The 15082-nt window shown below is 38.3% G+C and overlaps 1 protein-coding gene across 1 annotated transcript in view; it reads left to right on the top strand.

The window, feature by feature from the left end:
• Positions 1 to 14287, top strand: part of SLC9A2 (solute carrier family 9 member A2) — a 33933-nt gene extending 19646 nt beyond the window's left edge. Inside the window, exons 5-12 of the mRNA XM_042039927.1 lie at positions 194 to 396; positions 2958 to 3047; positions 4367 to 4437; positions 5878 to 6039; positions 6635 to 6731; positions 7631 to 7762; positions 9663 to 9753; positions 11802 to 14287. Coding sequence (XP_041895861.1) covers positions 194 to 396; positions 2958 to 3047; positions 4367 to 4437; positions 5878 to 6039; positions 6635 to 6731; positions 7631 to 7762; positions 9663 to 9753; positions 11802 to 12172 — 1217 coding nt within the window. The 3' untranslated portion in view covers positions 12173 to 14287. The remainder of the gene's footprint in view (positions 1 to 193; positions 397 to 2957; positions 3048 to 4366; positions 4438 to 5877; positions 6040 to 6634; positions 6732 to 7630; positions 7763 to 9662; positions 9754 to 11801) is intronic.
• Positions 14288 to 15082: the final 795 nt, after the last annotated feature.

The raw sequence follows: 15082 nt of genomic DNA, 5'->3' as shown, positions 1-15082 counted from the left end.
ATTTAGTATTATGGTATTTTCAGGCTGCTAAGTAATGTTTCATTTCTTCAATAATATATATTGAAGAAGCAAATAAAAGTTAAGGAGCAAATAGAAGTGTTTCTAAACAAGTATTAGCATCATGGGCTACTTCTGTATAATTTAAGTTCCCTTTTTTTCCCCTCCTCTTTATATTTCTGTTTTTTTCCCTCAGGTGTTTTTGTTCTGACTCAGATCATTAATGTATTCCGGACAATACCTCTCACTTTTAAGGACCAATTTATTATCGCCTACGGAGGTCTTCGAGGAGCAATTTGTTTTTCGCTTGTATTTCTGCTTCCTCCTGCTGTGTTTCCCAGGAAGAAATTGTTCATCACTGCTGTTATCGTGGTGATATTCTTTACTGTTTTCATTCAGGTAGTACCTTTCTTCTCCTGGACTTCTTCTTTCTCAGACAGGTTGTAAATAAGCCATGGGTAGAAAAAAAAATGTGCTAACTTACTGTAAGGAACATACTTGAAGGTATTCACCATAGTCATAGTAGAAAAAATGCTATGCATACCACAGGCAGGTAGCAAAAGTATGCCAGATATTAAGTACTTATGCTAACATGTAAGTAGTATTAAGTATTTAAGACTAGTGGGGTTGGAGTAGAGATAAAAGATAATCTGGGTACAGCTCCAGCACTAATTCTTTTTTTAGAATGTTTAAATGTGTGTGGATACTCAGGAGTTCAGTGTTGGATACAATGCACAGTGAGTAGGGAAAGACACTAAGGGCCCAGACAGGTGAATTGGAGTCTGGGTGTTAGGAAGTGATGCTGCAAACCAGCTGGACATCCCTAAAAAAGCACCAAGTGTGTGAAAGGACATGAAGAACTTGTCTTTGGTGACCACCTGGCCATGGAGGTCTGGTCAAGGGCGACCAAGAGACTGAAACCTGCAAAATGTAGAGGAGGCCAAGCCTGTCAAATAAACATATCAGACTAATCATTATCCAGAGCAGTGAGAGACATGTGAGTGGCTACTAATGAAATTTCAGATCTGTGGGAAAAAATGTAGAATTTTGTTACTCTGCATTTTACATGGAAAAAGGTGCTGTGGGAAGAAAGTATCTGTGCTCCTGCTTGGGAAAAGGGGCAAGGTGGAGGTCAGTGAGTTGATTTATGAAAACTGATTTTGAAGGACAGAATAATTTAAAATATGGAGATAAATGGAATGTGCTATGAGATGCAGCATGACTTATCAAAGAAAAACCTGGTATCATTCTTTCATAAGGCAATTTATTTTCTAGAGTAAACTCATTTAACTGGACTATTGTAAAATCTTTGGGGAGGGGGCTACAGAGGAGATTGTTGATGTAACTACTCATTAAACTGAGGTTTAGATTTACATTAGGATGACTGTAAAATGAATGAGGAAGGAGCTGACAGTTTCTCCTTTAAATGGAAATAGAAGCAGATTGTCCTTTGGGTCAGAAAGGATCTCTGGGGGTCTCTAGTCCAACCCTGGGCTCAAAGCAAGGCCACCTTTAAGTTAGATGATGTTAATCAGGGCCATTTCAAGCTGAGTTCAGAGTATCTGATGGATGGAGATACCCCAGCCTCTCTGGGCACCTTCTTGAGTGTTCAGCCACCCTGGCCTGATAATAGCCTAACGAGATATTATTAAAGGAATTCCTCAAGGATAAGTTAATACTCTTGTTAATTGACAATGGCACATAAAGGTAGGAGGTTTTGTTGCTGATGTTTCTTGATGACAGATTTTGAAAAGTGTTCTCAGTGTAACCGTGAGATAGGGTATCCTGTAGAAAGAACTGAGGGCCAATATGAAAGGAGCAGAATGATATTGAACAGTAATATGTGCAAATGTGTTCTTGCTAGGACTTTCTTACTAGGAATTTCTCTTGTGAAATGGGAACCTTGCATTTGGAAAAAAATAGAAAGGGAAAAAGATACAGGTGTACTAGTTGGTAATGGGGTAGATTTTAAGTCAACAATGCAGTGGGGATAGAAGAAAGGCAAATCTGATCTTAGGGCATACTGAGACAGGTATTTCCATTAGGGCATAGTGGCACGTTCTGGAGTGATCACGGGACTGGTGAGCCTGTCATGTGAAAGGAGACCAGGATGCCTTGGCCTTAGCAAGATGAAGGAGAAGAGGGACTATAATTACTGTTTATATGAGGGAGTGAACACTGTTTAAACTAAAAGGACAAATGTTGGCACAAGAACAAAGTGGTACACAGTGACCATGATGCAATTAAGAAGCAGCTTTCTAATTGTCAGAACAATAAGGTTCAAGATGAGTGTTCCATTATGAGCAATGGGGCAAAGAAACCTAACTACTTTTAAGATAAAGCTTGATTCATTTATGGAAAGAAATGTGACCACGTTGTCTGGGATAGTAGGGACTGATCTCAACACCACAGGAGGTTCATTCCTCTCCCCTATGCCAGTGTGTCTATACAAGTAAACAAATTATCTTAATTCTTCCACAAATAATTGTTCAAAACCATTATATCATTCAGGGATAGCCAAAATGTTTTGTTCTTTCTCCGAGAATGGTCAGGCAAGGACACATATTTACAAAAAACCTTAGTGTCATGATCTTAAATATCAATAATAGTACTGTTTACATATCTTTGAATACCTATTTTGGAAGTAATCACTTAAAAAGAGGACTTTACATGTTCACTTTGAAATTATAGGGAGTCAGTTTATTAGTTCATGTTTTTCTAGCACATAACAAAACTGAAAAAAAAAGTTTATAATTACTATGGATGGGATAGGTGATGTATTCCTGATAGGTTCAGTTAGGTTGACCATCTTGGATCCCTCAGTTCTAGGGTGCCCCTTTCTTCCTTCCGTTGCATTAGTGGAGTCTGAGCTGACAAGGGCTTCATAGCTAAGTGCAAAACCTGCTAATCAAAACAGTGAATTAATTTTTATAATTAGTGTGTTCTTTTTGTCTTCACAGGGAATAACAATTCGCCCACTAGTGGAGTTTCTTGATGTCAAAAGGTCAAATAAAAAGCAGCCTGCTGTCAGTGAAGAAATTTATAACAGGGTATGTTGCAGCCTCAGTATCGTAGGTGAAACTCTTGCAGAGATGAAATTCCTAGTCATGTTCGGAAAGACAACTATTTGTCATACAGTATTATGGAGGGGTTGTACTAGATTTCTTTTTGATAGCTGTTATAAGCACAATAATTGTAAAGCTTATATTTAACTTTCGGCAATTACCAAAATTATTGTTACATATCATTATTTTGGAATCTCTCACTTTCTTAATTGTTCAGATCTTGAAGTAAATTAACTTTCTGTAGTCTATTTCACACATGAGATACATGTTATTTTATAATTTGGCTACATCAGGAAAACTTTGGCTTTATTTAATTACATTACACTGCATTTGAGTTAATCTAATTAAACAAATGCAAACTTCCCTTTAACACACTGTTAAACTTACCTAAGTCTTACATCATCAACCTTTTTATGGATGTATGTTTGGTACATGTGTGTCTCCAATTGCTGTGGATTATTAGCCATGCATCTTCTTGAATGTATTTCTCCTTCCAGCATACCTGAGGCAAGTGGCTTGAAATTTCAAAAGTGAGGAATAGTAAGGCCCACATTCAGGACAGAAGCCAATCTAGGCATCTAAAAGTCTGTCCTTTCAGAGCTTATCCTTTGGACATATCTACTAGGGATTTTCCATGAGACTGAGAGACCCCTACTGTGGTTCCTGAATTAGAAGCAAAAGTGTTGCCTCTGTGATCAAGTGAGACCTTAGCTGAACCTATTCAGTTTTTCATAATTCATAATAGAATCATAATAATTCATAATAGGAATAGTGTGTTTCTAATATTAGGTGAACAGGGTGCTTTAAAATGAGGCTAGACCACAAATTCCTAAAATAGGAGCTCAGGACCTAATGCTGGCTCTCAGTTCTGTCTCTGCATCCTGAGGGCTAGTGCTGATGGGGGGAGCTTCTGTCCACTGAGATTCTCTTCTCCACAAAGTCATACTTGCCTCACTGTCAGGCCTGGGGAAGTTCCAGGCATATCACTGAGTGGTTAGGGAATTTCAAATAAGTGAAATTATGGGAAAAAACCTTACTTTCAGGCAGGAGCTGAGCAAGATTGACATTGAGGAAATTAGCAACTAACTTCTGTCCTTTTGGGGCTGTGAGCTAAGGAAGATCCAGGGGGAAAGAAACAGATTCTGTTTTTGAGCTTGGTTTGGACTGCATTTTGTAAGACTGGAGCATTGTTCTGAGCTGTGACTAAATGTTTCTGTTTTAAAGTAAGTTGGAAACTAAAAACGTCTAAAGACAAGCCAAGTGATGTCTATAAGTTTATGTAATGAACCAGTGTTTTCCTTTAGTTCTTTGACCACGTGAAGACTGGAATTGAAGATGTGTGTGGACACTGGGGTCACAACTTTTGGAGAGATAAGTAAGAGTGGCATTTGAAACTCTTTGTTATACAGGAGAAGTTGAAATGGCTCAGCAGCAACAAACAAAGGCTGTTGGGCATCATATTTCATTTTCAGCATTTATTCTTGAAAGTGGATGGTTGTTTTTAGAACATGTGGGTTTCAAAGGGAAAGTAGCAAAACAATGTCTTTTACTAAACCACAAGCAAGTAGAACAGAATAGCCAGCTGGGAAGAAAGGCAGCCTTCTGATCCCAGGGTGAAGTATGGTACCTTCTGAGGGTGCACGTTTCTGACTGTTGCAGAGCGTTTCCTGTATGTCTGCTGAGCCTTTCATCCTTCCCAGCTGTCTTCCTGCAAACTGTATTTCTTAGGGGAGTTAAGTGACAGGTTAGTTTCCTATTTGATGGCAAACATACAAAAGCTTTTGGATTTCCTCTAGAAAGATCAATGCAGCAGCTTGCATGAGATACATGCGACATCCTAATGGCAGGCAGCTCCACAGTTCTTGATGCTTTTACTTAAGACTTAGTATCAGTTAAGAAGATTACCTGAATAATTCATATTTTTACTTTATCTGCTGAATCGTCATCTTCATTAGGTTGGATCTAATTCCTTTTACACCCAAGTTCTTTAGACCCAAAGCATGGGCACTGCTCATCACCCTCTAGTTGCTGCTCCAAGAAGAATTTGAGTATTTTATATAAAGAGAGAATAGCACCAGCAGGAATGGCTGAGGAGAGCTCTCTCCAAATGACTTTGGGGCAACACAGTGAAGATACTTTCCCGACATGGGTACAACTTTTGTGACATGGGTACAACTTTTCTTTAGTCAGCCTGGTTCTCCTCCAGTCTGTGTGAGATCTTTAAAGAAAAGGTTACAGAGCAAAGGAGAGTCCCAACTGTTCATGAACTTTACACCCAAATTCAAGAATAATTTCAGAATGTCTGTAGGGCAAAATATTTTCTGACAAACAAAATCAACACCAGCTGTAATCAATATTTTTTCAATAAACATCCAAGAGGGTGCAGTTGCTTTAGAGAAAGGAAGAACTTCTAAAGTTTTAAAAAAGCAGGCTAGAATTTCAAAGAAGAAGCAGTTGATACAAATTTTGGCCTTTTATTTGTTATTACAGTAAATATTTAATGTTCTCTTTGTCTTGATGAAAACAGAGAATTAAAAATAATATTTTTTAATAACACAGAATACCTGAAAGTTTAAAGTTGCTTCTAGGGAGACTGTCCATTAACATATGAACCAAAACACAGGTTAAGACTATCTATCTGAAGTAAAGTTGACATTGACCCTTTCTTAGGTTACTCAGCATTAGGTTGTTAACATGAACAGACACATTCCCAGAGGGTAAAGTCCTTTAAAATTTCATTAACTACAATATATTGGCTTTCCTTAACTATGCACAGTAAAAATTAACTGGTTGGGCTGGTTTGCCTCATGTACAGGTTTAAAAAGTTCGACAATAAATACCTGCGAAGACTTCTAATCCGTGAGAACCAGCCCAAATCCAGCATTGTTTCTTTATACAAGAAGCTAGAAATCAAGCATGCCATTGAGATGGCAGAGAGTGGAATGATAAGCAAGGTCCCATCATCAGTGTCTCTCAGGTAAGCAAGCGATGCCAGCATGGCCAAGCATCTCAGCTGGGTCTCATAATTTATTTCACAGCCCGGGCTGTAGGCAGGATAATCACTTTGACTTAGGATACTTTGTGTCCTAATGTCACCAGAACAGTAAGAGGATGTGAAACAAGAGCCTTTCGCCTGTAGCTTCATATGAAGTGCTGTGTTCTTCCCGGGTATGTAGTTTTACTGGGACAGCTGCTCACTGGAACACTGATCTGCTGTGTAGAGTGGAGGTGGACTTGAACATGTGCCTGCCTGTCTGCTGAGAATAGCTACAAGGCAAGCCTGAGGGGCATTTTGAAAAGTACCTAAATAAAACTTACAAATTATTGTAATTTATGTCACATTTTTGAGATTTAGTTTTGTGTCTTATCACTGAATCAAATGAAATCAAGATTTCATTTCTACATGTTACATTTTCATATATTAGTTGATTGTTTTGAAATGTTGTTTCCAGCTCTAACAAAGGAAATAATTCCAATGTCATTCCTGACCATAAAAATAAAAACATTCTTGTCTCTCTCCATCCCTCTCTCTTTCTTCCCTATTTTCCTTTTTTTTTTTCATTCTGTCACAGTGACTATCATGAAGGAAAGATAAAGCCACTTTCTCCCACTGAAATGGAAAACATGCGAGAAATATTGACAAAGAATCTCTACCAAATACGACATCGAGTAAGGATGAACTTTTGCCTACTTAAATATCCTACTGCTCTTTGAATATACTGATTATCTTCCTAACACATCTTTGAGCTAGTACATCTGCTCTGTCATATAATAAAAATAATGATCTTATTTTCTTCTGTTGCCTTGAATCCATATTCTGTCATATATACAGTAGCATATTCACAATCCTTTGTATAAATACTTACTTGATCTTATACTATTGATAAGGCTAAATGTTTTTGTCTTACTACCTCCAATACACCTACAGTATTAGAGCAGGATCATAGGTGCCAATTCAAGCCAACATTGTCTCCTTGTATCAGTGTATTGGTCACTTCATGATATGGGGTTAGATTTCCTATTTGCCTCCAGTTGTAAAATTGTTTGTATTAAGAATAGAGATGGTGAGCTGGAAAAATAGTGAAATAAAAGCAAAAGGACATTTCACATTTATCCTCCTGTGGCTAAGTAGTTTGAATGCCCAAGCCCTTGGAAAACATTCAAAAACTGAGCAAGCTTCAGCTTGCTGGAGGTAAAAATGACTTCCCTCTAGGGGACTCATCACTTTCAAATATGCGTCCTCTACTGACATACTGACCAAGCTACTACAGTGGGGGGGTAAACACGGTATTAAGCCAGCTTCTTCATTTTTCTCTTTCATTATAAATATCAGCAGGTTAAAAAAAAATGAAACAAAACCAACAAAAGAAACAAGTGCTTGTGAAGGACATGAATAAAAACATTCTCAGTATAATTATTCTGCTTGTTCTTAATCATCTGCAATACAGTCTTGTTCACAAGGATTTATGATGCTTATTAAAGCAAAAAGCCTGTTTTTCCCTGTTCATATAGTCTGACACATTTGACATCATGCTTTCCAGGCTGTGATCACTGCTTTTATATTTCAGACAATGTCCTACAACCGACATAGCCTGGCTGCAGATGCAAACGAAAAGCAGGCCAAAGAAATTCTGATCCGTCGCCGGCACAGCCTTAGGGAAAGCCTGAGAAAAACAAACAGCCTGTCAAGGGAAAGACCGGTACTTGCATTTTGTGGTGTTTTTTGGCTTCTTTTTTTTGTCTGTTTTTTTTTTTAATTTTAATTTTTATTGAAAGCAGCTCTTTGTAGCTAATTTTCATGCAGAAAAAACAATCTTCTGACATGTGGGAAAAAATCCTGAATTTGGAAGACTACTGCACATATAATACCACACACCTTGAGTTGCACACATGAGCCCCTTAATTTGTGTTGACACCTTCAGCAAAGCTTCAGTCTTGTAGAATGTGATATGGGAGTGGGATCTGCTGCCATAATTTTACCTCAGAGAAGCTGGACAGGCTCTGTACACAATGTGGGGATGATCGGTATTCTCTATCAGTATTTTGATGAAGGTTGATGTTTTGATGATGGTTGAGATTAAAAATGACTTTGAGATAGAAAAGCTACTTACAATATGGGAGAGGAGTTTCGACCACATCAGTTAGAGCAGCTCTTCACCTGAAAAATGTTGTATGCTCTTTAGTACTCATAAAATGTAGTCAGGCCTTCAGATTTTGACACTGGTTGGGAAAACTTCCGTTTACAAGGATTGCTGTGGCATGATAATATTTGGGTCTCTGAGGCAATCCTACAATTGTAAACTTCCAACCATATTGGAATGGAACACACTAATTAAGCAGGGAAACTGATCCTCTGAATCATATCAGGTATCAAGGAAATTAGCCATCCTATAAATATCTACTTTCATGTTGCGAATACTTAGTGACTGTTGTCTTCATTGATACAGTTGTCCTTCAGCAGCTGAGGCTGGAATAATATCTCTAAAAGGGCGGTATCTTATAGGTGATCATTACCAGAGCTACTGTGGTGTTAATTATCACAATAAGACTGTTCCTGAATGATTTTTTCTCCTCTCAAACACAGTTACATATGTTGTCTTTTTCATACAATTGAATTATTTACTGTGTGGGATAGTGAGGAGACTCAGCAGGACTTTTGGGACAGGGAGAAAAAGGATGTCTAATAACTTTCTAAAACACACAGACTATAGTTTTAAGAATAATTATCCTTGGATAAATCCTCCACAGAGGGAAGAGGAGAAAGAGGAAAAGAATAAAACTCCAAAGAGAGAAAATCTCTAAGGGAAAAAAAATCTCAGGTTCCTTTTTGGTCTGCCACAAGGAATGGTATGAGCAGAGGAGAGCTGGTAGACTGTAAAAATTTTAAAAATCTTTGTAGCAAATGTAAGAAAGGATGTCCTTGAGAAACTTTTGAGTTTAAAAAAAGCAACTTGTCCTGGAAAGTACCTCTCATGTTCCAGGAAGTATGAAGTGTGGTCTGCACCCAGAGCCTTTAAAGTTAAGTCTGGGGAAAACAAGGATCTTATGCCCTGAACTGGTAAATGATCATGCTGGTGCCTAACTTCCTCATCAATTTCAGTGTGACTAGTCAACTGCATAAAGTCATTTATATGTATAAAGCACTTGCAGGATCAGAATACAGATTAGTTCTTGAGCCTAAGATTCAGTCTTAACCAAACTTTTGCAGCTGGCTGATAAAAAGTTTCAAACCAATTTTAAACATGGAGCTACATGAAGTGCCATGCTTGCAGCATTTGCCTTCCTTGGGGAAACCTGTGCAGGCAAGGTTGAGGTTCGAGACCATACATTTATTAACTCTGATCTCAGAGGGCATATCACTAAGCTTTCATTTGATTAAACTGCTTGAGATTATTCAGTCTTTATCTTAGTTAGCACAGACTTCAGCCAGCAATCAGCACTGAGTATCTAGTAAAACATCACATATTAGCTAATCCCAAACTACTCTCCAGCCCTTTGGCTGCATAAACCTGTTCAAGCCTCAGTTGTATATCTGAACATACATTATGCAGGTACTCTACTCTGCAGTGACTTAAAATGTTCTGTTTCCTTTGCATGCAGGCTGCAGCAAATACAAAAAGATTCCTTTCACTTCCTAAGAACACTAAACTCCCAGAGAAACTACGAGTGCGAAATAAAACATCTTCCAGAGGTAATGAAATTTTTCTGCTTTTCTGTTACTGTGCTGCAATCATTTTGCTTACATAGAAGGAAAGTTTTTCCAGGGATGATGTAGAGATATCAGCATGTTAGAGCATTTAAAGCATTGGGTCCTAAAGCAGAAATTTGAGTGTAGAGATACGCCCTGGACAGCGGGTTTTGTGGGGCTTTCTCACTTCCTATTCCACACTGGCATAGTCCTCCCAGCACATCTTCTCATCTCCTCCTGCAAGCAGTAGCCTGCAACTCTTTTGCACCAGGAACACTGCCATGGTTCATTCTCCTCATCTTTATTCCATAATGTCCAGATATTCCTCTTGGATTATGAGCCTATTTGGTTTTTTTTTCTCTGGAATCAGGGTAGAGGACACTGCTCTGAGAACCTAAGCAGAGAGGGCAATGAGGACATTTGGTCTAGTTTATTGTTGTCATGAAGAACTCAAAAATGCTGTGGTTTACAACCAAATTGTTATTTTTTTCCCCTGCCTAAACTCACAAATGTTTTGTATTGGAGTTCTGGAATTCTAACCAAAAAAAAATTTTAAAAATCTGTAGGAGCACAACTATTTGATGTGAAAACTTTGCCCAATTCTATATATTACTTTTGATTGTTACTGGTTTCATTACCATGCTTATACCATACTCGGGAGCATTTTCTTTCATGACAAGCTGTCATCAAGATCTCTTACTGGGAAGAAGATATATCTGCAAAGTTGTTAAAATTTCCTGATCTCCATCCCAATTAGTTTTCCACTATTCCAAATTAATTTAACAATAGAACTGTGTTTTTGTCTGTTACTAATTATATCTTTGCTCTCCTGAGTGCAGGATGCCTTTTATTCTGTAGTTAGTCTGCAGAGGTCACCTACTGTCACCTAGAATTAAAGAGAAAATGTGCCTCCAGATTATTCAATTGTCAAAAAATATATTATTTGACATATTTAGAAGGGAAAAAGCCTGAAAACACAGTCTGATGAAGACCTTCCTTGAAATATAATTATCTGGGTGAATGGACAATTACATGGTGATATATTTTGTTGACCCCTTCCTCACCTTTTTAAAAGAAATAACACGAAGGCTACTAATCTAAGTTGTTCTTATGACAGTTGCACAATACACAGTTGTTTACTTTGATATATTTAAAACATCATATCTGATTAAAGTCTAAGAACAAATCTGAGGCATTCATAAACTCCTGTTGAAATTATTACCAAATGACTCAAGCGTGCAAGTTTTGATGAAGTTGTTAGTTCATTTTAAAGAAGTCAGCTGGGGAAAAATATATGGGACATGTGCACGTCCAGGCTATCACCATCTTGGTTTACCTGGCAGTGATCATTTAGGAGCATTCCCTAAACAATGATGCCAGCTTTCCCTAGAGCATATTCTATCTACTGTGCTGTGAGTGGGAGGAAGAGTCTGCAGCACTTGCCACCTATAAGATTTGCTCTGTTGATTCTGTTTCAGTGTCTTACATTCAGGCTTATTAAAGATGGGATATTTCCACCCATCTGTACACTGACCTTGAGAGATCCTTTGCCTGGTAGAGTATTGATGCTCCTTTTCCAAAGTCAGGTTTCTAGAGCCCCTGTACATGTTGTGCTCTGGAAATGCCTCTCAGTTTAGATTTCGTGAGATGTGAGGGCAAGAAATCTTAATTTTGGTATCCTGCTTGGATATAAGCAGGGACTAGACCCCAAGCTCAAAGAGAGACAGATTTTTCTGTCCAGAGAATGGGAAATTTCAGAGAACTGGGGAAATGTCACCTCAATCAAGGGGGCACTTGGCAATCAAGGAGCAGCTGAGTGAGGCCTTCATAAAAATCATACTTTTGAGGGGAGGGATATTTTAAAGTCAAATCTGTCCTCTATTTTGGCAGAGTTAGGGGGCTGTTACTGGGTCTAATCAGAAAGTACTGAATATAGAAAACATGGGGAAACTTTACTGTGTGGCTGCAAGGGCTCGGTGTGCTGTTACTCAAATATTCCTGAAACAGTTATATTCTGCACCTAAAATTATAATTTTGTTTTCAATTAACAGTGGGTGACAGCAGTGACTCAGAGTTGGATGCTGCTACCACAGTGCTCAATCTAAGACCTAGAGCAGGGAAAATCTTGAGAGACCAGAGACTGAGACAACAGAGGCCACTCCCTGAGTTTAGGGTGGAGTGGAAGAATGAAGTTGACGGGAGCCAGGACGGACGAGGAGAGCAGCAGGACCCAAGCACCTTGCCTCAGCCATCCATTGGGTTCAGGCAGCCACTGCTGACAAGACCAAGATTTGGCACTCTGAGCAGGGAAGACTTGACTGCAGACCATGGGTCAGCAAGACCTATGCCACCACCACGGTTAGTTAGGCAGGCATCACAAGGGGAAAGGCAGAGAAATAAGCCTGATAACCAGCCATACTGAACATAGCCAAAGAAGAACTATTGATAATAAACCATGGACATACTGAATTAGGATTCTAAACTATCTGATCAGACTATGGGATCCATTAAAATAACAAAATAAGCCTCACTCTGGGTCTAACCACTTCCATTTGAGTTAAGTCAACTCCATTAACTAAGTGAAAAGAATACTGGATCAATTGCAAAGTTAAAGACAAAATATATATATATATCTCTTTTATAAATAACTTATTTCAATACTTTAATTTAATTACATTATTTTCACTGTTAAGATAGTATGGAAATGTGCCTTACCAAACATCGTCTCTTGAGGAACCAAGTCATGAAGGTTCAATACACAGTTTTCCATTGAAATCATTGTTGAAAGTCCAGTGATGAATGGATTCTTAAAAAATGCCCCCAAACTTGTGTGTCATTTCAGATTTTATTTATAATCAATAATGCCTATTTTAACCAGAGCTTTAATATGAATTACACTGAAAATTGCACAATGCACCTATCATATAGACTTCTAAAGAAGAATAAATATATTCCTGAAGCCTAGCTTGCTCAAAGACCTCTGACACAGAAAAAGAGGAAGAAGAGAAGAAACAAGCTGTAGGGGCAGAATTGCAAATACAGCTTATAAAAAGGACTTGCAACAGACACAAGACCTGAATAGCTTGAATTTTTACTTTCTGAATTTTTGGCAATATGTTACCTTTGAAAGGTACTAAGGATCACCAAAGAGAAACTGAATTGCTTTGGCTTTCACTTATGTCAGCAAGAACGGAGAGCACTTAGCAGGACACCAGAAGGCCTAAGAAGAGAAAACTTCAAGTGGATAAATAATGTTCTGAATCAAAATTGCTTTTTTGCACCTTAGTTACTTGCAAACACGGCAGTAGAATAGTTGCAGAGCACTGCGCGTAGACAAAGCGAGCAGTCTCCCGTTTGAGTCAGGGACCACTGAGACTCAAGAAAGCTCATTCACTCAAGCTTGTGACCCTGGTTAATTTGTTTTACTTTTTGTTTCCTCATCTGTAAAAGGGGAAAGATAATCTTTTCTTTGTCTGAGCTATGCACTCCAAGGAACAAAAATGTTCCATCTAATTTGTTTTTACAGAAAAGTAGCACAGTGGGGCCCTGGAATCAGTCAAAGTCACTGTGCACCTTAGTAACATGGACTTCTTGATGCTAGCGTCAATGGCTGCCATTTGAGGGCATATGGGAAGGGAGGGTGCATTGAAATAAATGATACTTAACTGTAGCTCTCAGGAATTTGCACTTTCTGTCCCACTTAATCTAAGTACTGAGCTTGCTTTAGCACAAATACACATTTCAGTACAATGCAGAAATAATTTTCATTCTACTTGTTACAAGATTGATAACTTTCATTGAAGAATGTACACTGTGAAATCATAACTTTTCTCTTTCATTAGTACATTTCTAAATCTGTGGGCAATAAGATTTTTTTTTTTTTAATTTAAGCTTGTTTTGAAAGAACTATTAAAAATCAGAGTTTCCTTTTCAGATCACAAGGTAGATTTCTTTCAAATGTTCATGGGTGGGGGTTGATAAATGGGAATGTAAGACTTTCCTTCTTCCAACAGCATCTCCAAAACATTTATTTCATGTATGTATTTGAGATATCAAACCTTCCTAAACTCTTTCCTTAGCACAGGTCCTTTGATCTTTTTCCTCTGTTCCAGCTGTGGAAGTTTCTGCTGTGTGGCAAATGCAAAGTCTAAGCTGCAGAGGAATGGCTTTGTGAACCCTATAAACCTCAGTCAAATGTTCATGGTTATTCTCAAAAAATGATTTTTTGTGGAAATCAACACTTAGCTGTCCTTTAATGATCATCTCGTGTTTGGAAATAAAATTGGGTTCAAACAAATCCAGGAAGTTTTAAAAACAAATTTAAATTTGTCTTTCAACAGGAAAGTATTTTCCTCTGTAAGATTGTCAGGGAATGCTCTGTCACTGCATTATTTTTGACTAAGAAAAAAGCCTCGAGTTTTGATTTCAGTTTTGAGGCAACATCCTTCTTACAGATCAGACTGCTTAGATGAGCTGTTTTATATTAGGCCCATCTGAAATCTGACCAAATAAATAAATGTGAAATGTTGCACATCAACATTTAGTTTACTCTCTGTGGAATTTTCTTGTTCATGTGCTGGTAATGACCAAGCACTTGGCTTCTGTCTGGGGAGAGCTGCCTTTCATTTTTTTTCAAACAGTTGTTATTTTTTATGGTACAATTTTAAATAATGAATGCAGGTTTCAGGAACCTTACTGCTATGCTGGTTGCCCATTAATGCAGGGCATGCTCACATTATTTGTGCTTAAAGTGGTGCCCCATAGTACAAGCACATCAAATTGAAGGTCGTTTTTATGAAATATGGTCTTAAGCTCTTGGTGCTCCAAAACATGATAGCATGTTGTTACCTTTCCAAAGAACTTTGAAATCCACAGAATACAAGCATCAAGGCACATCTCCAGCATGGTCACACTGTGAAGCAGAATCACAAATCTCCTGGGACTCTGTGTCCTTGAGAGTCCTCTCTGCCTTCCTCACTTCTGCTCTTCCCACCCTTTTCAGGCTCTTTTCCACTACTGCTGAATCAGCCGCTTGTCATGTCTGGGAACTGACTTCCTGGATACTCTCCTTTTCAGTAGCAATGACAGCAGCAGGTGAAATGGGCACCATCCTCGGTAGCCCTTCCCATTCAACTCTTACTCTGGTTTGGGTCAGAGTTTTGCCTTTTTCTTCTTTTTTTTTTTTTTTTTTTCTTTCCTGCAAAGTAAAACAAGTTAGCAGTTTTTTGAGCCTTCAGAGGAGATACATCCTTCATGTTTTATCAGTTTGTCTGCTGGAGAATGAGATGCCCAATAAATCTGTCCTCGAGCACCACCTGATGGGGAAAGTCAT

This window comes from Corvus kubaryi, unplaced genomic scaffold, assembly GCF_017639235.1.
Source record: "Corvus kubaryi isolate FWS band 111438036 unplaced genomic scaffold, C.kubaryi_AGA036_p1.0 133, whole genome shotgun sequence".
Lineage (NCBI taxonomy): Eukaryota > Metazoa > Chordata > Aves > Passeriformes > Corvidae > Corvus > Corvus kubaryi.
The sequence above is the reverse complement of the archived record's forward strand: the minus strand, read 5'-3'. Positions and strand labels throughout refer to the sequence as shown.